General features: G+C 38.2%; 1 protein-coding gene across 1 annotated transcript in view; it reads left to right on the top strand.

Moving 5' to 3' along the window:
* Lix1 (limb and CNS expressed 1) overlaps window positions 1–24,829 on the top strand; it is a 49,540-nt gene that overhangs the window by 14,950 nt on the left and 9,761 nt on the right. The window contains exons 2-4 of the mRNA XM_038340772.1: window positions 3,351–3,514; window positions 18,273–18,413; window positions 20,734–20,829. Coding sequence (XP_038196700.1) covers window positions 3,351–3,514; window positions 18,273–18,413; window positions 20,734–20,829 — 401 coding nt within the window. The remainder of the gene's footprint in view (window positions 1–3,350; window positions 3,515–18,272; window positions 18,414–20,733; window positions 20,830–24,829) is intronic.

The raw sequence follows: 24,829 nt of genomic DNA, 5'->3' as shown, positions 1-24,829 counted from the left end.
TTTAACTGATTAATTATATTATTCATTTATTGTCTCGAACACACTTATGGCTGCTGAGAAACAATAAGCAAAGAGTAAAAATTTAAAAAAAGGTCAAGAGTATGACTAAATACCCAAGAGAGAGCTTGAAATATTTCTTATAGAGCTGGACGCACATGCAGATGAGTCCCTAGATGTAGAGATGAGTATCACACACTTGGTAGTTCAAGTTTACTTTCTAACATGGGGCACACAGAATTTGGGACTGAGACGTCTAGAGACTAAACTATGTAATGAATCCTCTTCCTCTTCTCATATTTCCTTTGAAATAGCCTATAAATCTTACTGATGTTCCATAAACAAAAAAGAGCCTGTTTTCTATAAATAGAACACTCTCTTATATAACTAACCTTTAGAGTTGCAGACAGCAAAACTGGCCTTCTTCGTGCTGCACTCCATTCATCCTGATTTACAGTCACAAAGGAGATACAAATAGAAATATGCATTGTCTGTGTTCATGCACATATGTTGCACTTTTCAGGGTGATGACATCTGTGCTACCATCAAAGGAATCTTTTATGGTTGCATAATGAAAAATTCAAAAGCTATTTTTTTATTCATTCAGAAATCTAAATCCATACTTATGAACTCTTAATGCAAATAATTCATGTGGGCCAAAATTCTTATGTGTGTCCTACCTAGATAATCATGAGTCTTCAGTTTCCTGCTCCAATCAGAATAATCTCATTCAAAGATGAACTTGGAATTTGAAGATAGTGATCTTTGTTGACTAGTTAGTGGAGCAAAAGACCACTCACTGGTTTCTTTTTCAGGCTTCAGTCTTCTTCAGGCTTCAGAATCTCTCTTGATAAATCCAGATGTTCAATTGCATGTAGAGACATAAACTGGATTCTTAAAAAAAAAATCAGTCTGGAGAGATGGCTCAGAGGTTAAGAGCACTGGCTGCTCTTCCAGAGGTCCTAAGTTCAATTCCTAGCAACCACATGGTGGCTCACAACCATCTGTACTGAGATCTGGCGCCCTAATCTGGCATGCGGGAATACATCGAGGCAGAATGTTGTATACATAATAAATAAATAAACCTTTAAAAAAATCTATGTCTTCTCAGAACTTTAATTGGAGAAAAGGATGTGGGCCGAAAACAATTTTACATAAAAAAATATCTAATTTCCACTTTGAGTCTTATCAACTGGTATAAAACACTATTTTAAATTTGTAAACAAATTAAAAGTTCTATATTCACCAATTTTCAACTTAATCATTTGCACATATAATCCACTTAATCTACTTTGTCTGTGCTAAGCTTATCTTTTTAAAAATATTTCCCAGGACACTTGAATACTAAAATAGTTTTTTAAGCTGCAAAGGTATCCAATTCCTTAGGAGACTCAGGAACTTTCTTGACACATCATGAGTTTTTCACAGCTCTAAGGAGAAGGTGTTAGAGCCTTATTGTCTTGGAAACAGCTTAGAAGAGTGGATGTGCAGTACTTTTGCTGTGAGTTCAACTCTGACACTCCTGACTTCCAGGGAAAAGTCAGTGTTCAGGATTTCGAAACACACAAACGTGTATTGCAGTACTGGAGAAAACCCCAGGGCCTCTCCTTGCTAGGCAAGCATTCTGCCACTGAGCTGATGCACAGACCCTGCATTGCTACACTTTAAGATGCAAGTATCAAAGAGCAGTTCAAAGGGGCTTAGGGAAAAGCAGATGGATCATTTCAGGTAGTTCACTGCAAAGCAAACAGCCTGGGTTGTGCAAAGATGGACTGAGAAGCACAACCTACGTCAGCAATATTTAATCTTTTCTTCTCCATCTTCTCTGCTACCCTTCTCTGTGTTCACTTAATTCTCAAGCCATCTTTCTTTCTTGATCGAGCAGTGCTGTGCTTACATATTCCTCCAAACCACACATGAAAAAGGAGAATTTCCACCAAAAGTCTTGGACTGTTGCCTCTAAATGCATAACCTTTGGCCAAATCCCCAGTCCCAACCATAATGGCTATATGTTACTTCAAGGGAACCTTTTGTCCTAGTCACACATGAAAGTGAGCAAATGCCACACAAGCAAAACTGACAGATATCTATCTAATGCTGTCTCCAAATACACTGTGTGCTCTCTAGAAATGCAGTAGACTCCTTGCATAAATCTTAGAGGAAAGAACACCAGCTCACCTTTCCATAGAAACACCAGTGACTGAAACTGCTGTGCCAAGTGTGGCAAATGCAGGTACAGGCCAGACTGACAGTTGACTGGCAGCAGTGCTGGCAAGGAATTCCTGCATCAGGCAGAGCTAAGCCAACATGACTCATAAGGTCACTTTTGACTCCACAATTCTATTATCCTTGTTAATTTCCCCAATTTAATTTGCAGTACAGGATAAACAAACCAGCCTAATTTGATCTGGAACCTCTGCAGGCTATCACAGGTCATTTAATCTAAAACACATGGCTCCCCTCACCATTCCTGTGTTTTCCAAAATCCTCTAACAGACCTTGCTTTACAAGACTCCGTGTTATTAGTTTCACTCATGGCTTTTCCAGTCTCTTGCTTATCTGACAATTGCCTTTGATTCTACTTTAGATTGCGGCAGAGGGAATATAAAAGAGTTTTCTCCGTTCTGAATTTCTCTTAAGACATGTGAATAGTAAGTTCAGATTAATACTACATTTCTTACATCTTCACAGTGTGGCTTTCTCTTTTCAGGTTTGTGTCTGAGAAATTGGATATGGGCTATAGATAATCACAGATCTGGAAAAAGCCTACTAAGGCAAAATTTCAGAGATGAATTATCAGATTTAAAATTTTGATATTAATATCATTTATAAAATAAATTTGATATACTGCCACCTTGTTAGAATTGGGGTACTAAAACCACTTGAGTCCTACTCATTAAGAAATGGACACACAGTCAAGTAAGATGGCTCAGCCACTTGGTCTGGCAACCTGAATAAAGAGAGAGCCGACTCCCCAAAGCTATCATCTGACCATTAAACAGGTGCCAACGCATGTACATGCCCCCCACACATACTCTCTTTCTCTCTCTCTCTCTCTCTCTCTCTCTCTCTCTCTCTCTCTCTCACACACACACACACACACACACACACACACACACACACACTAAATAAAAATGTAATTTACAAAGGAAATACACATGTTTTAAAGTTACATATCTTAACATCTTTTACATATGCTTAACTAAAGTGTCTTTACAGTTGAATGCAAACCTCATAGTGCATATGTCCCATTTAAATAGCAACTGCCACATCGCAAAATCCAGTCTTAACCATTTGGTTTCTGCCAGTATGTGTCCACCCTCATAACTGATGCTACTTTTTGTCTTTTGCAGTGAATGTTGTGTCAATGTTACAGGAATTTTGGGAAAGTAAGCAGCAGCAGAGAACCACATTCTCCAGTGAAGGCCTGGTGGTGTATGAGTCAATGCCCTCCTCTGGGCCTCCCTTTGTGAGTTATGTGACTCTTCCTGGAGGGAGCTGCTTTGGCAACTTTCAGGTAAGAACAGCCAAACCCTTGTTAGTAAAAGATAACTGGGCTAGAGCAGAGTTACTTTCTCACAAAATAGCTGTGAGTTTTCTTGGATATAGTGAATAAAGCTGAGTCATAGCATATCAAATATACTGGAAAAATCAGTCAAATGTCCCAATTTAAAAAATAAAAAAGTGGCTTATATTGGGATGTGCCACAATACTTCTACAGAAAATAAACTTTTGTAGTATAGTATTTCATTTCCAAGATAGCTGTTGCCTTTCCCTTCACAACAATTCTGGAATAACATGTATAGAACCAGAAAACAGTGACAAAGTCTTCCACCAGGGCCTTTCTATCAGCTGAAAGGCTGAACTACCATGATTTTGCCCTAATTAAGTATTAATCAATTTGGTCATCCTTGTAGCATATGTCTTTAATCCAGGACAGGTACAAGTGGATCTCTACAAGTTCAAGGTCAGCCTGATGTGCCTAGAGAGTTCTAGGCTAGCTAGGGCGACATAATGAATCCCTGTCTCAAAACTACCTAAATAAATAAATATTTATATAAAATACATAAATCTATGTAATCAGTCTACTCCATACCAAAGAAGAAAGTTAAGAGCTAGGATCAAGTACCAGTCTTTATCCCAGGGTCTGCCTCTGACTACTTGTAATCCCTTGAAAAACTCATTTCACCTTTTAATTTTCTCAGTTTTGAGATAGGAAACATCCACAGTATTAGCCAGAAGTCATAGAAAATGCATTCTCAATGTGTTTATCATGATATATCTGCTACATTATAGGCTTTCCAAATATCATTATTACAATACTTATCCATTTGGTTACACTTTTTCTTCCTTGGTGTAAATGTATGATGTGGGATGTCCTTCTGTATATGCCTTTTATTGGTTGATGAATAAAGCTGATTTGGCCTATGGCAGAGCAAAATATAGCCAAGATGGAAAAGATATATAGAGAGAGTAGGCAGAGTCAAAAAGATGCCATGTAGCTGCCAAAGGAGACAGATGCCCAGGACCTTACCTGGTAAGCCACAACCTTGTGGTGATACTCAGATTAAGGTAAGTGAGTTAATTTAAGATATACGAGCTAGCTAGGAATATGCCTAAGCTATTGGCCAAACAGTGTTGTAATATATATAGTTTCTGTGTGATTATTAGGGTCTGGGCAGCCAGAAAACAAATGAGGAGTCTCCATTTACAATGTAGACATATTTCTAATTGTGTATCTATGCAAAGCATTGGCCTATATTATAGCCAATATCTGGTTTTCCAATGAGTCACTAGGGAATATCAAACAATCTAAGGATATGGTCCATACTCTTAAGAAATCAATGTAAAAAAGTTATAGTAATTATGGAGTTATAGTTAAGAATCATTGCAAGAACAAGTGAGGGAATTTTTAAATTACCAGTCTTCTTTAATGCAATAAACCATCCCTCATTCAGGAATCAAACAGTGGTGCTTTATTATATGGAAAAGCATACACAGCCAAGTTTCTTTCTGAGCTTAATTGCTAAGAAGCCCTGATTGAAATATATATATATGTATATATATATATATATATATATATATATATATATATATATATATATCATGTGCAGGTGCACAGAACCCAGTATTTTTAAAGCAAGATAGCTTTAAAAGTATGAAGATAGATACATACCTGGTGTTACTTTAATTTCTACCTATAGTCTTCTTTTGAATTAATATTTTACTCTATTTTACCTTATTGCCTGGTATATCTGCTTTGTACTGTCTCAAATTCTTTGTATAGTGAGATAATATTATGTTTTTAAGCTTTTAAAACATTACATTTATTTGTGTGTGTGCACATGCACATGTGCATGCATACATGTGTGTGTTCACACAATGCCATGGTGCTTGTGTGAAGGTCAGAGAACAGTTTGTGGGAGTCAGTTTTCTCCTTCCATCATGTGAGTCCTGGGGCTCGAACTCAAGTCATCAGATTTGGTGGCAAGCACCTTTACCAGCTGAGCCATCTCACTGGCCCAGGAAAGGTATACTTTAATAAGCAGACTAACAAATCCATTCTATGTATATTATTGGGGAATGTAAATTAAAGCTGAGGTACACAGTTGAAGGTATCTTATTCAGATGGGAAAGAGAAAGTGTTCTCAGTATAAGGAATGGTATGTGCAAAGGCACACCCAAAGAGGAAACCTCAAGGATTTTCAGGATTATCAAAGTATGAGTGTGGAAAGAACTTGAAGATAGCATTTAGACACTTGGCCATCACACCTTGCAAAGGAGTACATGTTCTATACTAAATAAAATCAAAACCCTGAATGTGAATGATATATTCAGATGTGCTTCTGAAAGACTTCTCTGGTGGTTGCATGAAGATATCCTAGAACTAAATGAAGTTAAGAGCTTCAGAAAGTGAATGAGTCAGGCACATCTGCTGTGGTAGAGCTGCATATACACTGTGATCAACAGAGAGTGTACAATGTCTTAAAGATGGCTGGGAGTTGGGAAGTTGGGGTAAAACCTCAATTTTAGCTTTAGCCACTGTCCAAGGAAGATGAGGCAGGAACAGAGACTCCAAAAAGTGTGAACAGAATGAATGAGTAAGGGGCATTTTCCTTGAAAGATAAGTTGGAGATATTTTTTAAATAACTGCATTTATCCATTAGCTTGTTTTGTTTTTTAATAATTTATTTATTCTTATTTTTATATATATTGGTGTTTTGTCTGCTTGTATGTCTGTGTGAGGGTGTCAGATCTTGGAGTTACAGATAGTTGTTAGCTGCAGTAGGGGTGCTGGGAATTGAAACCCTTGCCTCTGGAAGAACAGTCAGTGCTCCTAACTGCTGAGCCATCTCTGTAGCCTCATTGTTTTTTAAAATTAGATTGAATATATTGGGTGTATAGATAACTTTCAGTAAAACTTTAAGGTTACTGACACTGAAATAGGTCAAAATCTAGCAAATTTAGTTAACAAAACCAAAACCTATGTCTTTGAAAAGATAAATAATTTGGGCAGTGATAGGGAACACCTTTGATTCCAGCACTTGGGAGGCAGAGGAGTGCTGATGTCTGCAAGTTCAAGACCAGCCTGTTCTACAAAGTGAGTTTCAGAACATCCAGGTCTACACAGAGAAATCCTGAGAAGAAGAAGGAGGAGGAGGAGGAGGAGGAGGAGGAGGAGGAGGAGGAGGAGGAGGAGGAGGAGGAGGAGGAGGAGGAGGAGAAAGAAGAAAAGAAAGAAAAAATAAAAGAAAGATAAGAAAGAAGATATCTTTGGAATTTCTAAATAATAAAAAACATAAAAATTTAACAAGATTTGTGCCTTACTTAGGAGACAAGTCATATAAATCATAGGAGTGTAATAAAACAAACTAAAAAAATCATTATGTTAAAAACCACAAGGGTTCTATAGAAGTGGCTAGGTGATTAAGAGCATGTACTGTTATTGTAAAAGAGATAAATTCAGTTCCCAGCACCCTCATCGAATGGCTCACAGCCACCTATAACTCCATCTCCAGGTTATCTAAAGTCTCTGGCCTCAGGGAACCTACACTCACATGCACATAGACACACACACATTAAAAGAAATAAAACTAAAACATTTTAAAACTCACAGAAACATGAACCACTTTCTGGTTAGTAGGAAACTATAGTATCTTTATAACTTTCTCTAAATAATTTCCAAACAAAAATTTTGACTAGGGGAGAAAACTAGTGGTTGCTGTTATCTTACTGAAATCCAATGAATCTACAGCAATAGACTATTCAGCTGACCTCAGTTCTCCTCCTCCCAGCTTTATCTCCTAGAATCCCTTTTCTGATACTGGATGCTTTGGCCCAACTCTCCCACACCCCTATGTCTTGATCTCTTCTAGTCATGCCCATACTCACACTATCCCCACCTTCTAGGCCCATGCATATGCTCTGAATCTTCTCTTGGAAACAGTCTACCTCTTCCGATTTCCCAAAGCAGTTATTTGCTTTTCTATTAGCATTTTATGCTAAGGTAATGTATGCATGTGTTTTGTCTCTGCAATAAAATATAGATGCCTCGGGAATGGGACCCATATCCTTAAGACCTTCATAATCTCAAGCACTGCTGTTTTCACATAATATCAGCCTAATAAATTTTGTTAAATCAATACTCAAATTAATGAATAACAAACCCCAAGAATAACTTAGTGTTGTTACTCTTCTATGTAATCAATAGTATGTAAATGTATCCACTTAACTTTTTATGTAGGGCTACAGAGGCTCGTAACCCTGTAATAAATCAACATTATCTTGTACATATCTATGGGAAGTGAATCAATGAGAAATAATTGATCTAGGACCCCCTCATTCCCTCTGGATTTCATTTGTTCATAACTTTGCTCTCACTTGGCTCTCATGGACATGAATAACCAATTATTACTGTATTTGTACCCAGGAATGAATTATGTCCACAGTCAATAGATGCACTCATTAATATAAAAATGGAATGCATTTATGATATAAAAATATATCTAGAGACCATGGATCTAAGAATTCCAGTGCTCTTGTTTTTGTTTTAGTTATCTTGAGAATTATGAATTTTCCTATTGTCTCATAAATTTTGACTCAAATGACAGGACTTTCCTTAGGTGGTGAATCCAACATTCTCCTTGTAGTTTTAAAAAGATGAAAATGAAAACTCCTCAGCAGGGAGGCCTCTGGGTGACTTCTCTGATCATTTCAAAGTCTCCTTTTCCTTATGTTTAAATCATCATAGTTTAAGGTTCCCAGGAGGATTGTTAACATCCTTGCTTTAAAAGATCCAGAACTTCCTGAATCAAATATATTTTGAAATGTATTTGGGTGTTGGAAACCAAATCTAGCCCCTTAACCCATTTGTCCCTCCAAAACATGGTTGGGGGAAGAAAAAACAGGAAAGAAAAGAGGAATAAAAATTTCTCTAGAGATGATACCTTGCACTGTTTCTTTGTGAGTTCAAAAACCATCTTAAATGTTCTTTTCACCATATAGCATTTAGCCATGTTTTTCCAGCAGCTAGCCCATAAGAGCCTACCTACATGCTTCTTCCTGCTATGCCTTTTCACATAACCAAATATCACCCTTGTGCATTGCAAATCATCTCATGATGGATTATTAATGCCAAGGCCATGTGCTGAAGCATGGAGAAATCATTATGCCAAAGCAGGCTTCTTGCTGTGTCATGGACATCACTTCCAGTGGTGCCTAGTGATGGAAAATACTTAAAGTGGAGTATGGGCTGGATTACAGAACTAATCACTCTGCTTTTAGCATTTCATTAAAGCTGTAAGAAATTATGTTCATTCATTCAAAACAGTGGTATTCAGAATGAGCTTTAGTTTTCTGGCTAATGAAAGGAAAGCAGTCCAAGGCTTTGATGGTCACAAGCTAACACTGTTTGTTATGCTAAAGCACCTCTCATTTTAGAACATGGGAAACTTGTGGCCATGAAGACTAATTAAGATATTTTCAGTTAATCTCGACACCACAGTTCTCCCTCAAAACAATAAATGCAAATAGATGGGGGAAATATTGATGGGGAAACACTACAGACCTTCCTTTTATCAGACCTTCATAAATTACTATAGCATGAAAAATGAGAAGTGAAAATATATTGTTATTCTTAAATATCTAAGCAGTAAACAAAATAACCTACTGATAACAAAAGTTTTCCTCAGAAGTTAAATGAGATTTGTGCATTTTGATTGTGTTTTCATTACATCATTTTTGGGGAGGGTCTAGGCAGTTAATCATTCTCTTGGCATACATCACAACCATGAAAACCAGCAACATTTTCCACATTTTACCATAAAAACAACTATGACCCCAGCTTATCTACCAGCCCATCCTTATGAATGCAGAAGAAAACCCACTACTGTTTCAGCAACTGTTTTTGTTTATAAACCTCAAGGAAAACTTGAGTATCTTATTTTATATTTTTATTTTAAAAGTTTATGATTATTTTTTAAAAAAGTCTGTGATGTGGTCTTCTGTATAGAATTGGCTAGGATAATTTGGAATTAAGGATTGCATTCTTATCTTTAGTAAATGCAAATTTCCTTTAGGCATAGTACTACATTTTATACAATTATTTACATATGTGAATTATTATTAATGAAAAATGTAAAGCATTGATGTGATAGCTTGATGTATTTGACATATGTTTGATTTCTTAGGATATTATATCTTTCATAACTATTTGGGTGCTATTGTTAAAAGTGTTTCATAGAAAATAAGCATAGGTTTCAATGATACAGTGCGATTCTAAGACTAGCTGTATAATGCCAGGTATATGAGTTTGAAACCCTTGGTATCTCTACCAGAAGACTCTTGACTGGCTCCCTCAACCCATTTTTAATGCATATTTGGTTGTTCTGGGTGGTTTTATGTGTCAACTTGACCCAAGTTATAGAGTCATTAGAAGAAAGAGCCTCAGTTGAGAAAATGCCTCGTTGATATCCAGCTGTAAGGCATTTTCTTATTTAGTGATCAGTGAGGGAGGGCCCAGTCCATAGTGGGTGGTGCCATACCTGGGATGCTGGTCTTGGGTTCTATAAGAAGGTGGGCTGAGCAAGTCATGGGAACCAAGCCAGTAAGCAGAGCAGCTCCCCTTCATGGTTTCTGCATCAGCTCCTGCCTCCAGGATCCTGCCCTATTTGAGTTCCTCTCCTGACTTCCTTCAGCGATGAACAGCAATGCTGAAGTGTAAGCCAAATAAACTCTTTCCTCCCCAACTTGCCTTTTGGTCATGGTGTTTAGTTGCAGTAATAGAAGCCCTACCTAAGACACTAAGACACTGGTGTTGTGCAATGGGCTGTATAGTAGGAAGAAAAAAAACCCAAAACAAAACAAAAAAAAACCCACTTAGTTTTGTTTAATGGCCTTTAATTATTTTGCCACTCTACTTTTCAAAGTCATTGCTAATGAAAATACACAGGAAAACTACGTTTACAAGGATTGTACTGAGTACAAGAAATGTAGAAGTGTGGAATGTTTTCTTTTACTTACTTAAGGTGATAAGTACACTTTACCTGTAGGGTCAGACACAAAAACACATTTTATACTTTTATAAATTGCATGAGTCTTTTCAAAATCCAAGATAGTAAAGATATATCTAAATCACAATAAAAATAAGTTAATGAAGCTAAGGCTTTCCCCATGACTGAGAGAATATTTAGTCAGTTCACATCCTTGACTAAATAAAACTGCAATGCTTTCTTTGCTAGTAATCAAATAAGCCCTCATTTTAACATTTCAGTCTCCAGATAGAAGTGAAGTTCTTGCCATAAAATCAAGACTATTGTCCATACCAATGCTGCTTTAATACTAAATATTTCTGTTTAAAACAATCCTTGGCTTTCTTCCTGGCTTTGGTACTAGGCTCAGATGCATCACATATTATGGAGTATAGCAACTCCTAAAGGAGGCATTTCCTGGTAGAAATCTTCACAGGAAAACATCCTGACATAATTAATGAGACCCAAAGATAAAAAGGCTAGTTAATACTGCATTCATTTGAAAGGCATGTCATCTAATCAACAGACTTTAATGACTTGCATGTAACTTGGAAGTATGTATTGTTTTAATAAGACCCTTTATTCCCCAGCCTTCTTTCCTTAACTCTTAGCTGCTTCTTTCTTATTAAACAAAGCGAATAGAGATGCTTGACCTCCAGAGAAAATGGTAGCATATAGAGAAAGGAAAACTTAGAGAAGGCCCATGATAAAATAAGGATGTCAGGATATCTCTACAGGAGTCTTACACCTTTGTGATATACTGTGAGAAGATGTTCACCATCTTACTAAGTTGCTGAGCAGGTAAATTTGACTTTCCATGATTTCTCCCATCCCTCTCATACAATCTATACCAAAGTTACTATAAAAATAAGTCAAAAAATTTTTAAGAATTCTTTTTTATTTAAGTATATGTGTGCATGTATGTCTGTGTGAAAGTATGCCATGTGTGTATAGGTGCCTTCCGATGTCAGAAGAAGTTGTTGAATCCCCTGCAACTGGAGTTACAGGTGGTTGTGAGCCATCTGATGTGGGTGATGGGAACTAAACCTTAGTCCTCTGGAAGTTCAGTGAGTGTTCTTAACTGCTGAGCCATTTGTCTCTCTGGTCTCCAAATAAGCCAAAAATTTGAGCTTTGATTGATTCATCTTGTCTTTACCTTAACTTTAAAAAAGAAAAAGATGGAGAGAGAGAGAGAGAGAGAGAGAGAGAGAGAGAGAGAGAGAGAGAGAGAGAGAGTTAATAGTTACCAGGGACTTTGGTCTAGGCACATGTGTAGAATAGCATTTCAAACAGAGGTAAATGAGGAGATGGGCAGGTGGTTTATATTATGAAAAAACATTCTGATCCACCATATGCCTGAAATGTTCCCCTAAGCTAACAGAAACTGGTGAATTTTCTCTGAACAATGGACTCTCAAACCAGTCCTCTCCCCCATGCCTAGCAAAGACCCCTGTTCTCAGCACATACAGAGACTTGAATTGTCTCCTCATACTTGCCTGCAGTCTGACCTGCAGAGGTGGTGTTAACCTGAGTGATGGAAGCTCAGGCGTTGCCCTTTTCACATCACCATCTGGAAGGGGCAAATGCTAATACATCCACAACCCAATATATTGAAACACATGCGAATGTTCATGCTCTGACCCGGGAGGTCAAAGCATTAAAGAACTGAGAGCAGCAGGGCCTGGCTTGGGGAATTCTTTTTGTTGAAGGCTTGCTTGATGTCAGAATGAAACTGAGGTGTTGGTAACACTGACCAGAGCCCACAGGTCATGCACACATAAACTCTGCAAGTCACTTGCAGAAACTTGGACTACATGTTGCAAAGAAAAAGTGTTCTCAACCATTTGAATGACAGACTTTACAAATTTAAGATTAGGACAAGATTTTTCACCTTTAACTGTCAGTTTATTTGGTTTGCCACTTGCAAACTCTTAGTGTGGGAGAGCCCCTGTGTGCAGTTTACTGTGGAGTGAGTCCTAACTAAATATCACTGAACTGTCCTTGATCCCAGCAAAGATTCGTCTTTAACTTGAGGTCCCATCTCCTTACAGTCACAAGTAACATTTGCTATTACATCACTGTTATTCAAAACTTTGCCTGCTACATCTTTGCAGCTCCTCAGCAGCCATTCCTAGGCACTAATTAGAGTGTACTTAATTTGACTCTATAGATTTCAGATTGGAAAAACCTTTTTCTTAATCTTTAAAGCACATGGGTGAATAATTCCAGGAAGTCTGTTACGATGGAGTTAGGTTCCTTGTCTTGATGCCTTTCCATATGCTTTACAACAGAACCAATCATATCTAGGATATATGTTCAATAAACTCTTGAATGTAAAAAATTGGCTCAACATACACATCCTGCTTATTATTTTAAAACAAGTTATGGATGAAAATTAATCCATTGACAGATACTATGAAAGTTGCTCTTCAATCTGAATTGTGTCAGACTGACAAGATGTCCTATAAGGAATATACCTACAGTTTTTAAGTGTTTCGTAAATTATTAAAATGATACTAATTTCTTGTTAGACATTTCTACTTAAAATTTGTCTGTGATTATTTTATTTATAATATTTTATTTATAAATTTTATTTAAGCTATTTTAAGAATGTCTTTGAATTCCTAAAAATACAAAGCAAAGCAAAATAAAAACCGCGAATAGCTACTATTTAACTTGTGAGCAATCTACAAATTAATCTTGTTTACATCTTGACATTGTATAGTTTATCACAGAAGAAATAAAAAGTAGAACTTCAATAAAATTTAGAAAAGCCAGCAACTTTTAGGAGAGTTATCAAAGGGCTTTTTAACCTGAATTTTTTTTTTTTTTTGCTTAATTCTTAGATAGAAACAGTTCCTCTATTGAGAAACTACCATTGTTTTAAGTTCACAATGCAGGATTTATCAGAAAGACAAAGAAGCTTCTACATAGACTGGCTGAAAGCATAATGTTAACACATTTTACTTGGAATTTTTTACATTGTTTTTCTTCTAAGAACAGGTCTAGAGTCTTCAGAATCACCTGGAAGGTTTATTTAAATGCATAACTGGGAGCTGGGGTACTGGGTCAGTGGATAAAGTTTTGTTGTACAAGCATAAGGTTATAAGTTTGAACCCCATCACTCACATAAAAAAAAAAAGCTTGGCATACAGACATGTGCCTATGATCCTTGGGTCATTGAGCTTGCTGGCAAGTCAGTCTAACTAATTGGTGATCTCAGAGTTACCGAAAGATTCTGTCCCATAAAAATAAGGTGGAAGGCCAGTCAGCAAGATGGCTCAACAGATAAAACTGCTTCCAAGATGTTGAATCTCTGGTACCTACGGTAGAAGGAGAGAACCAACTCCCTAAACTTTCCACTTTCCTCTAAATGAAAAAAAGATTGTTCTCCAGGCACGTTCCATGGTACACATGTGTCTGAAATCAGTAGCCTCCACACAGAACACAACCGTGCATACTGTTCACAATGACTCACTCAGCTGAAGATTTGAGTTAGGATTCTTATGAAGTACAAAATAGTTAAACTACTGGTTAGATATACTTGAGAGAGAATCTTTACTTGTTTATTTTTTAAGTCCCATGACCTTGGGTTACATAACCTTTATAAAGTTTATCCTTCCACAATTATAAAATAAGAGTAATAATAAAACCAACCTCATAGAATTGTTGTGATAGCTAGACATGATATTAACCATAAAATGCTTGGCACAGGACCAAAGCACTCAGATACTGAGCTTTCTCCCAAAAGTGTGCTGAGAAAATTCTTAATTACCTAAAGCAAGCAAAGACTCTGTAATGGTTATCTTTTATTGTATAATAAATTGTTACATCCATGTTCAGGACTCTGGAATCTGGGCATTTCTGGCTCACCACCTGCTGGAGGAGGCAGTCAAGCTGTCATCTAAAGATAGGGTTGGATATCCTTCCAAACCCACAGTATGGCTATTGACCACAGGCTTTTTTCTCGGCCATGTGTGCCTTTCCATAGGGTTGCTTCAATACATCCGCTAACTTTTGTTCCTGAAGGTAATCAGAGAAAAGGTAAATGGGGTTTTTATAAAGCAATAGTACAGAAATATACTCTCACTTCTGCCATGTTCCATTGACTAACACTCCTACAGAGTCGAGAGAACTCAGTGAAGACGTGAATGTTGGGAAAAGGAATGGACCATTGAGGGCATTTTTTTTGACCCACCATTGCCTTTAAGTGGCTTTCCCAAGCATTACAGCATTCTGTGTGGATTTTTTTTTGGGGGGGGGTTGTAGACGGAGGGTTATCAGGGAAAGTATTTTCATTTTTGCTTTACTATTAGAAGGCATTAATGACTATAATCATTTATAATCTACTAGCAAATAAAAGACACCTGAGAAGCAAGAGAAATATCTGGTGGGGTCTGCTGGCCACTCACAAAGCATCTAGTTTCATATGCCTAAGAAGTTTACAGCTGACTTTGCTAAAGATTTTGACTGTTTAATATTCAAGCTCAGAACTTTCATAGAATGCAAATGATGAAAGCTGTCTCTGTGTATTAGCAAGTAAGAATGGTCAGCACGTAAGGTACAGTTTACAGATTTATATTTATGATGAGATCTGGGGAAAAATAGCAAGAGCAAACCATACAGTGAAATCTAATTCTAGTCGGAAGCTGCTTTGAAATAACATTATTCTTCATTTACCCCCATCTGATGTCCTTGATAATCAGTTTGGAAAGAATAAAATGCCCTTTAACTTGCCATATTTATTTCCTTACAGTTCCCATTATTTGGTGATGATTCTGAAAGTGCCTGTTCTTATAGGAGCATCCAGACTGTTACTTTGATATTCCAAGCAGACTGCAAATGAGCTAAATTGCTTGCCCAAGTATATGTTCCTATGGGTAAAAGGTTCTCCTTAAACCTCTAAAAAGCAAAACAGGCAGCAGTTTTACTGGCTTGGATTTGTAGTTTCAGAAGAAAGCAGCTGGCTGACATTATAGACATTTATTCTAAAGTGATTGTCGTTCAGAAATATAAAGAGCAATATGAAGAAAAGTTCTTTGATGTCTCAGAACTGATTTTATTTTATGTACTTATTAACAGGCACACTTTCTCCCCATTGGAAGGGAAAAAAAACCCTCCAGTACCCTGAAACAATAAAATAAGTAAAGACAGGTGTCTGCTTTTACATCTTGAGATTAGCTGAGTCTCCCACCTTCCTCTTCCATGCTTCCCTGGTAAAGGCCCTGTCTGTTGCCTGCCTGCCTGATTATACTTTGATCCGTGAGACAGTGCCATGGGGCTGTAAGTGGACACGCTGCCTTTGATCTAGTACTTAGCTGCTCTTATTTAAATAGATTGCTCCTTTTAACTGTGCAGTGTTTGTCCCTCTCTCCCCCTTCTCTGAAAGTTGTCTTACATTGCTATTATTTAGACAAAGATACTTCCTAAGAGTTTAAGAGTACCCTGGCCCATATCTTATTCCCTAAATTCTAAAATCCCAAAACTCTGTTGTAGATTTTGCAAAGTAAAACTGCTATTAAAATGAGCTGCTGTTACAGATGTTGTGTAATATTGGAAAACTTTTCTTTATAATAGGATTTTATTCTTCTCAAAGAATAATAAATATAACCTACACATTGAGAAAAATGTTCATATCAGAGTCTAAATCCAGTTATCCTTATGAATATTAGTCCAGGCTTAATATGTTTTCATATTGCTGAATTAAAATACCATATAAAGTATATAGGAATAGTACTTTTAAAGAAAAAGTAGTATATATATTTATTCTTGAAAGAATTTCTTGCACATTTTCAGGTGTTTTATTGATTTTCTACTGAGTTTCTCATGTGCCAGCCTGTTATTCATTCAGTAAACTGTAATAGGAAGGGATGCAAAGAAAATTATGTAATAGGTTATGAACACAAAGAAAATTATGTAACAATTAGAGCATGCAGGAGGAGACAGCAGGCAAAAGACCAGCAAATAATTACATTCAAGTAAGCTGATGCTACTGGAACTTAAACTTCCTCTGACTCTGGTCTGTCTGTCTGTCTGCATGAATCCCCCCCCCTCTCCACACACACACACACACACACACACACACACACACACACACACACACACCTTGCCCCACTGTTTTAAAAGTCCTTGTGATTACTATCTTTTCCATGTCCTGATGGTACACAGCATCTCAAATCCTGGTTTAGATGTTATAATGACTGTTGAAGAAGGATGCAAAAATACCAAAAACAAGAGTTTGGGGAGGAGTCAAAAGAAGTGATCAGTTGTTGCCTTCATGATTGTTACACTAGGCATTCCTGATATTTGGAAGGTTTGGAGACCGGGAACCTGATCTCAGGGATTCAAACTGGGTTTGTGGAAGTGGGAAGGAAAAGCTGGGTTCTAAATGATACAAGGTTGTATTCAAGCACCTGACAGGGCAGAAAGGTCAGTGTGGGGTAAAGAGTGTGAAAGCACACAAGGATTTGGGATTTTTCCTGTTGGGGGAAAAGACCTTTGAGACTATGAAACTGAAAAATGAAGCGAGGCCCTCGATACTCTTCCTATCCTTTCCCACTTCGTATCATCGTGTTTCTGAAAGCCTCATATTTACGTAGTAGAAGCTGTGTATAAGGAAATCCCCAAAGCTCAGGTGGACTAGATCTTACAAGCCTGGGTTGCTGGGATACCCCTTTGACTTGTCTTGGGCCTGGACTTCTCTTCACAAGACTGGTTTCTTACGAGGAACCTTAGTGTCTGTAGCTCTGTGTTCATAGGAGCCTCTTGGAGAGAGCAGTTATCATGTCTTAAATGCTCTAAAGGTATGGCTTCATTATAGTCCTTAGAGGACTTCTATCTCTCTCTGGACTCCCAAACTCCACACAAAGTAGAACTCAAAGAATGGGAACTTTTAAGTATTAGGAAAAGAGATAGTGAACTGAATGGAAGCGAGATACTCGGGCAAGCCCGTGTGAACAATGAGGGAATCAGGCTTGGAGGACAGAGACAAACATTACACTGGGAACACTGGAAAAAGTATTTTGAAGTATTGGGATTCAAACTCAGGGCCTTGTGCATTCTAAGCAAGTACTGTACAATGGAGCTAAAGCTCTACAGTCCCTCTCTACTTAGGTTCGCCTCAAAATATCGTAACTTCAGCCTTGAAAGGGCTGGGATTACAGGGAGTTGTCACCATGCCGGGCTTGAAAAATAATGCATTTAATAAGTTACTGAGCATAGACAGTCTGTGGACCCTAACTTTGGAAAACCAAATGATTTTGATTTCTTCCCAAACTAAATATGAGCAAAGTATAAAGGGCAATCCTCAAGGAAATTAGGGAACTATTGCTAGAAGAAAGGTGGGGGGGAATGCTGGAAGAGTTAAAAACAGTACGCACTGATAGTAGTATCTTTCACTAATGTACATATTCTTACAGCTATCATAGTGGTAAACTATATATGACTGACATTCTTTCACTAACGTATATTTTCTTACAGCTATCATAATGGTAAACTATATATGACTGACATTCTTTCATGGACCATGATGATGTATCATGTATCATAACCATTCTTTGTGCTTTTTTCATATCAATTAATCAATTTCAACTTCAATCCTACACTATTATTTTACTACGAAGGACATTGAGACACAGAGAGAACCCATGTAAATGTATAAGCAGAAGTGCACAGAGGTCTGCGGCTGCAGTGTTGGAATGGTAAGATGCTGACTTCTTTAATAACTGCCTCTCCTTTCTCCTCAAGTACTGCTTAAGTAGAGCTGAGGCCAGGCGGGATGCAGCTAAAGTGGCGCTCATCAACTCTCTCTTCAACGAGCTGCCCTCCCGAAGGATCACCAAGGAATTCATCATGGAGAGTGTTCAGGAAGCAGTGGCCTCCACCAGTGTGAGTACCGGAGGGAGGCGAGAGGTGGGAACATGAGAACAGTTGAATCTTGGGAAATACCAAAGTCAGCAAATTCCCCATTTCAACAATATTCAGGCTAAATTTGTGCCCATATACTCATTAAAGTTTAGCAAAATGAATCCTTAGGTTAGAAATCATGAAGGTGAAAGTGGTTCCCCATTGTGTTTCTTGTTAATACTCTTGATATGTCAGGATCAAAATTGATTAACTTTCAGACTGAGGAAGATCACATGATCACACTGATTTCAATGTTTGCTTTTTGAAGGTTGTAGATATTTTTCAGGGTCCAAAAATGTATGCAGTTGAAAAATGATTTATAATCTAGTAATAAACTAGCTCTAATTTCTCCAAACTGAACTAATTATGCTAAATATTTTAAGTTCTTGCTGTAAATAATAATTCCCAGCCAGTGTGTAGCCTTGCAGTTGATAGTGTAAGAAACTATGGGCTGCTTTGACAACTCCGTGTGTTAGAATAATCATGGTTTCTAGCGGTTTACATCTTCTGGTAAGCTTTGAAACTTTCCATGGCAGATACAATTAAATACTTTGAAAAAAAATGAAAACAATAAAAAGTGTCTTAGAAATTTAAAAAGGACCACCTGGCAGTGGTGGTGCACGCCTTTAATCCCAGCACTCAGGAGGCAGAGGCAGGCGGATCTTTTTTTCGAGATCAGCCTGGTCTACAAGAGCTAGTTCCAGGACAGGCTCCAAAGCTACAGAGAAACCCTGTCTCGAAAAACCAAAAATAAAATAAAAATAAAAAATAAAAAAAATTAAATAGGAAAATTTCTCAGCAATCCAATACTAGATATTTATTTGTCCAATAAATGGTTGAGAATTCCTGTCCAGTATCTCCAACTGTAAACCACCCTAAACCCCATGTATAGCAGATGTTTCTCTGTGTGTGTTACAGGCAGGAGTTTGAATCATAGAAGAGGGCAAACTCTGTCATTTTCTTCTGTTTCTTGCCCACCCCACCCCTTTTCTTTAGACAGGGTCTTACTATGTAGTCATGACGCTACTGAAACTCACTTATGTAGACCAGGCTGGCTTCAGACTCAGAAATCTGCCTGCTTCTGCCTCCTGAGTGAGTGCTGGGATTAAAGGCCTTTGTGCCTGCATCCCCTCCCTTTGCTTTTCTTCCTGAGCTGAACTGATAGTCTCTGTCACGAAGGAGATGAGACTGTTAGGGACCCTTTTGCCTTATCACTTGGAGAAGAGCTGGGGCAGCAGGACAGTGGGACTAGTAGCCTAGCTGGGAGAAAGTGAGGAGGTCTGCACTATATCTGCTCTGAACATAAAAGCAAGCTTTTTTTTCCTGGTCCTGTAAATTCAAGTGCCTTTGAGGAAGAGAAGTTAGGAAAATGATGCCTGATTTATATACATGTGGAATTTACTTAGGAGCAAGGAAGGGCCCTCAATGTAAATGTAATTTGTCATTTTGGGAGGAAATTTCTAAAGAGAGAGATATGTGTGGCTTGCAGGCTTCTGGATGGATTTCCCCTAGGATATTTTAAAAGACAACGTAAATATTTCAGGAGTAGTGTGTTAATGTTATTGCATTCGAAGCTATACATCTCCTGCTGTCTGATGCTGACAGCTGTTTGTGCAGTCTCACAACGCTGCTATTGCTCACCATCCTGGGAATCCAAGGTCATGGGATACTGAAGGAAGCCTCAATACCATTCCAGAGCTTGTATTTGCTGCTTAGTGTTGTTCCTCACAACCAAGCTAAGAAGAATCTCATTTCTACCTGTCATGTACCTTGCTTCTTAAATATTAAGTAATATATATGTATATATATATGTATATATAGTATACAAACTATACAAAAAAATACCCATGCAGTCAGCAGCAGCTTGTTATGAAAACTTCCCTTTAAGAGTCAGGCAGGAAGGAAGGAATGGACCACACGCCTGCAAAGTTCTTTCAATTTCTATTATGCAGTTTTACCTGAAATCAGGATAAGATCAATGCTGTTAAGATTTCAGTAAACCACAGTGGCAGTCTTGGAGAGCAGCCACATAAGCATTAAAGCATCACTGGCAAAAGATCCTAAAAGAAGAAAAGGGAAATTCCTGCTTTGGGATTATTATTCTACAATCTACTAGCATTTTAAGCAAAAGTCACATTTAAGCTGATTATAAAACACTCGTTTCTTGAGTCATTGTAAATAAAATTAAGTATTTTATCCAGTAACTTTAGGCCAATAATAGGATTAGGTCCTACTCATTCAAAGAAGGGAAGGAATTATTATTGACATTTTCTTTGTTTCTTTGTTTGATTTCCTTCCCAAGGGCACTTTAGATGATGCAGATGACCCCAGCACAAGTATCGGAGCCTATCACTACATGTTGGAGTCAAACATGGGGAAGACCATGCTGGAGTTTCAGGTGCCTAATTCCCTGATAGTGATTTACTTGATGATCCAATCCAGAAGCCTTGGAGATATGCAACAAATATGTGTGTGTGTGTGTGTGTGTATTTATATATATATATATATACATATATATATATAGTGTGTGTGTGTGTGTGTGTGTGTTTGTATATAAGCTTAGGTGCCCATGCAGGGCAGAGCATCAGATCGCCCTGGAGCTATATTTACACTTAGCTACTGAGGCATCTCTCCAGGCCCAAGACGTGTAACTCATATCATTAGCATTAGTATCTTTTGTTCCAACAATCTGATTTTTAAAATTTACCCCTTTTAGAATTCAGCATGGTGACTGCATTTTAGCCACATTCACTAACCCAAATCAAATAGCAATCATAGCACACTCTGCTCTCATGGAGCACACTGCCCCAAAACTTCAGGGCCTCTGTGTTACAACAAAAAAGGAGAACTATAAAGAGTCTATTTTTTTCGAACAAAATTATCCTCAAACAGAAGAAAATAACAGGGGGAAAGGGAATGGCACAAGAGAGGAGACACTTCTATTTAAAACCACACAGACCTACATATGGTGTCTGTCACTTTAAAAACAGAACAATGCCTGTTTTACAGCCCAGTAACACTTCACCAGCTCTTCAGGACTTAGATCCCCTTTAAACAAAATCAAAAGGTTAAAAATGTTGCTTGTGCAAAATTCTCCAGAAGTCAGATAAGGGTTTCCATGGGGGTATATTCAAAAGTACTTCAGTTCTGATATTTCTATTAAACATGATGTGCCTCTCCCTCCTATCAGGAAAACCAACATTAACAATGTGTCATCCACATCTGACGAGCAGCAACAGCTGAGGAACTCTGCTATATAATCCTAACTTTAATACTTCCCACTTTTATGTAGGCATGCAAAAACAACACTGTTCCTTGTCTCTTCAGTATATTGCTCAATAAGTCACAGAAGATATTTAATACTATATTGTAAACTTTTGCCTAACAGAAAGTCAACTGTAAGGGTTTGAGCATGCTGAATGTGCACTCTGTTGGGCTGGGTGGTTCACTGGGCTAACTGCACTATATACATTTTTGGTTTACAGATGTTTTCTAGTTAAAATTAACTTATTCTATTTGTATTTATAAAGTGTAAAATAACAGTAACAACATTGACATTAGTATCTGATTCTTATTTGATACTTTCTTTGGAATAATATTGAGCATTTGATAATTATTAGTATAATTAAACCCTTACAACAGTCATATGAGGTAGTCATTATTATTGACATGTTACCCAAGGAAGATTATCTTTACTTAGCAAATGGTTGAGTTCCAGGCTTCAGACCCATGCAAGGCAATCTCTTTCCTTTTTTTCACATGTCTGATTCTTCTCATAAACTGAGCAGATGAAAATTCAGTAGTGATTTGGCAGACACTAATGAAGTCAAATATCCAATGACATAGAATACCAGCAAAAGTTAGTATACAATAGTACAGTCTTACTCCCAGTACTTTTATTTTCTTAAGTTTGATTTCAAGAAGTAATCGGACTTACAAATTTTATGAACAAAAATGTTTATCATAGTAAAACTTAATCTTTGCATTACAGCTGCTTTATGTTGCAGCTGATGTCCAAAAACACCAACTTTTCTTTGTAGCGGATGAGGACATATGGAATAGACTAGCTGTGTTTAGCCTTACTCTGTTCCTTATCTCTAAATCTGTTTCTTCACTTGTGTATAAATCTGAGGAAATACCAGTACTACCTCACAGTGCCCGTGTGAAGGTGAAATAGGAAACAATGAGAAGAGTCTGGAACAGCCTGGCATGTGGTAAACACTCCATGAAGGTTAAGGGTAAATCTGGAGGATTGTGTTACTTGAAACGTCAGAAGCTGCTTGATGGATGTATTCCCCCTGACACCTTTAGATAATAAGTTTCACAAGAGGTTAGATAGCTTTCTGCCAAATAAAAGGGGGAAACTATGAAGGATCTATAACCCTACCCCACAATCTAAGACCAAGCTTTAGTGAAAATAACAGGAAAAAGACTGGCAGCAGACGAGAAGAGATATGCACTTAAAATCATACAGACCTATGTATGGGTGCCTATCACTTTATATCGGTGAGCTTGTCCATTCTGAAACTCATTTTTATTTTCTGCTAAATAAAAAGCATCATGTCATTTTATAGAACTAAAGACCTGGGCGTTTATAAGTCATCCAGAACAGCTCTTTTCATAAGGAGGAAAGTCATTTAACTTTCATCTTTAAGGAATATCTTTTTAACTTTCTTTATTTGTTCTTTGTGCCTTTCACATCATGCGTGCCGATCCCATGCATCTTCCGTACCCTTGCCTCCACGCTCTGCCCCGTAACACCTCCCCAAATAAAACAAATCAAAATTTAAGATTTAAAAAAAAGAAAAAGAAAAAAGAGGAGGGGAGAAAGGGAAACTCTTGTCATGGAAACTGCAGTGTAACACAGTGGGTCACACAGTAAACCCCTTTATCCATACATCTTTACTGCAGGCATTCATTGCACGGAATCATTGGCTAGAGGCCCCTCGTCTCTGCTACACTACCGACACTAGACCCTCACAGGGACTCTTCCTGGACATCCCTTTGCTGCCCTGTGCTGTGGAGATCTTGTAGCCCTGGGTCCACAAGACCCTCTCCCCTTCCAGCAGATCACATATGGGTTGGATGTTGGGGTGGGCCAACAATGAGCCCTGGTTCTGGGTCTGAGTAGCTGCACCGTTGGTCAGCTGGTCAGCTCTCCCCTGTCTTCAGCACCAGGGCGAGTTCTCCAGCATTGCTCTGGCTACTTCACCCTTTGAAGTGATGAGCAAGGGTGGGGCTAGTTCTCCACTCCTACACGTTCAGGAGTAGCTCTACTGTTTTGCCCCGTTGAGGTGTAGGGGTCACTCTCCCACTGACACCCCTGTATCAAGAATGTGATTTAGTAGCTATTAAAAAATAATAATTTTGAACATAGTTGGCTTACTCTGCCAAAGCTACTAACATAAGAATTAAAAAAAACAAAAAACAAAACAAAAACCTGCCTTCCAAGTACTATGAAATGCTCTACTGAACCTCTCCTCAGTACCACTTTAACCCTTGCCTTGCTGGACTGCTTTCTGTGTGGTCTGTAATAAGATATTTAAATGAATATCATTTAAATTACACTCAAGAAATGCTTCACAAAGAAGACTGGGGCAGGATAGGGACAAAAAGAAGGCTAGAAGGCAGGGGAAACTCGAACCCTCGGGTTAGGAGAGAGGACCCAGGGAGCCAAACCTTTCCTTCTGCCTGCCTGCTGGGGACCAGGAGGTCCATGGGGTCTGGGCAAATTTATCGGTTTGTGTCTAGACTTTAAGGGAAGTGAGTACAGACCTGGGCTATTGTGGCAGAGGCACAATTCAGCCCCCCCCCCCACCCCCTTACTGGGGTTGTCACAGAAGAGTGTTTGGATCTGGGACCAGATGACAGTCGTGTAGAAAAGCAAGATTGGTGTCTACTGACCGCGGGTTTTCGCCGGGTCGGCCCTGCAGCGCTGAGGAATCGTAACAGGCTTCTGTTTACTTTCAGTTCTTGGGAGAGAAGGGTATGCCTGATTTGGGGTAAGCAGTCGGCGAGAAACTGCCTGCTGTTATGGCGAGGGACAGGAGCAGCAACCAGAGGGCACTGGGTCTTGTCAAGGTCAGATTCTAGAGAGAATTTGACTGAAGCTGGTGAATATATTTATTCTGAAGACTAATGCAATCCAAGGAAGAGTTGTTTATTTACGTCTGTACTAAATTCCCCAGGTCGCCTTTTAAAGCCCCATCCCATAAACAAATTTCCTCTTAAACTCTTTCTCTTGGGTAAGGAGATGGTGCCCACCTGTTTTCCAAGTTCTCCATTTACAGTGTTTGTTTTTCTTATTGCTGATGAATCACAGAGCTAAGCCAGTTTCCCAAAGTTCCAGGAAGAGGCAACGAGCCTTTTCTCATGCTCAAAGTAGCTGAAAAGCCATT

Source organism: Arvicola amphibius, chromosome 8 (assembly GCF_903992535.2).
Source record: "Arvicola amphibius chromosome 8, mArvAmp1.2, whole genome shotgun sequence".
NCBI lineage: Eukaryota > Metazoa > Chordata > Mammalia > Rodentia > Cricetidae > Arvicola > Arvicola amphibius.
The sequence above is the reverse complement of the archived record's forward strand: the minus strand, read 5'-3'. Positions and strand labels throughout refer to the sequence as shown.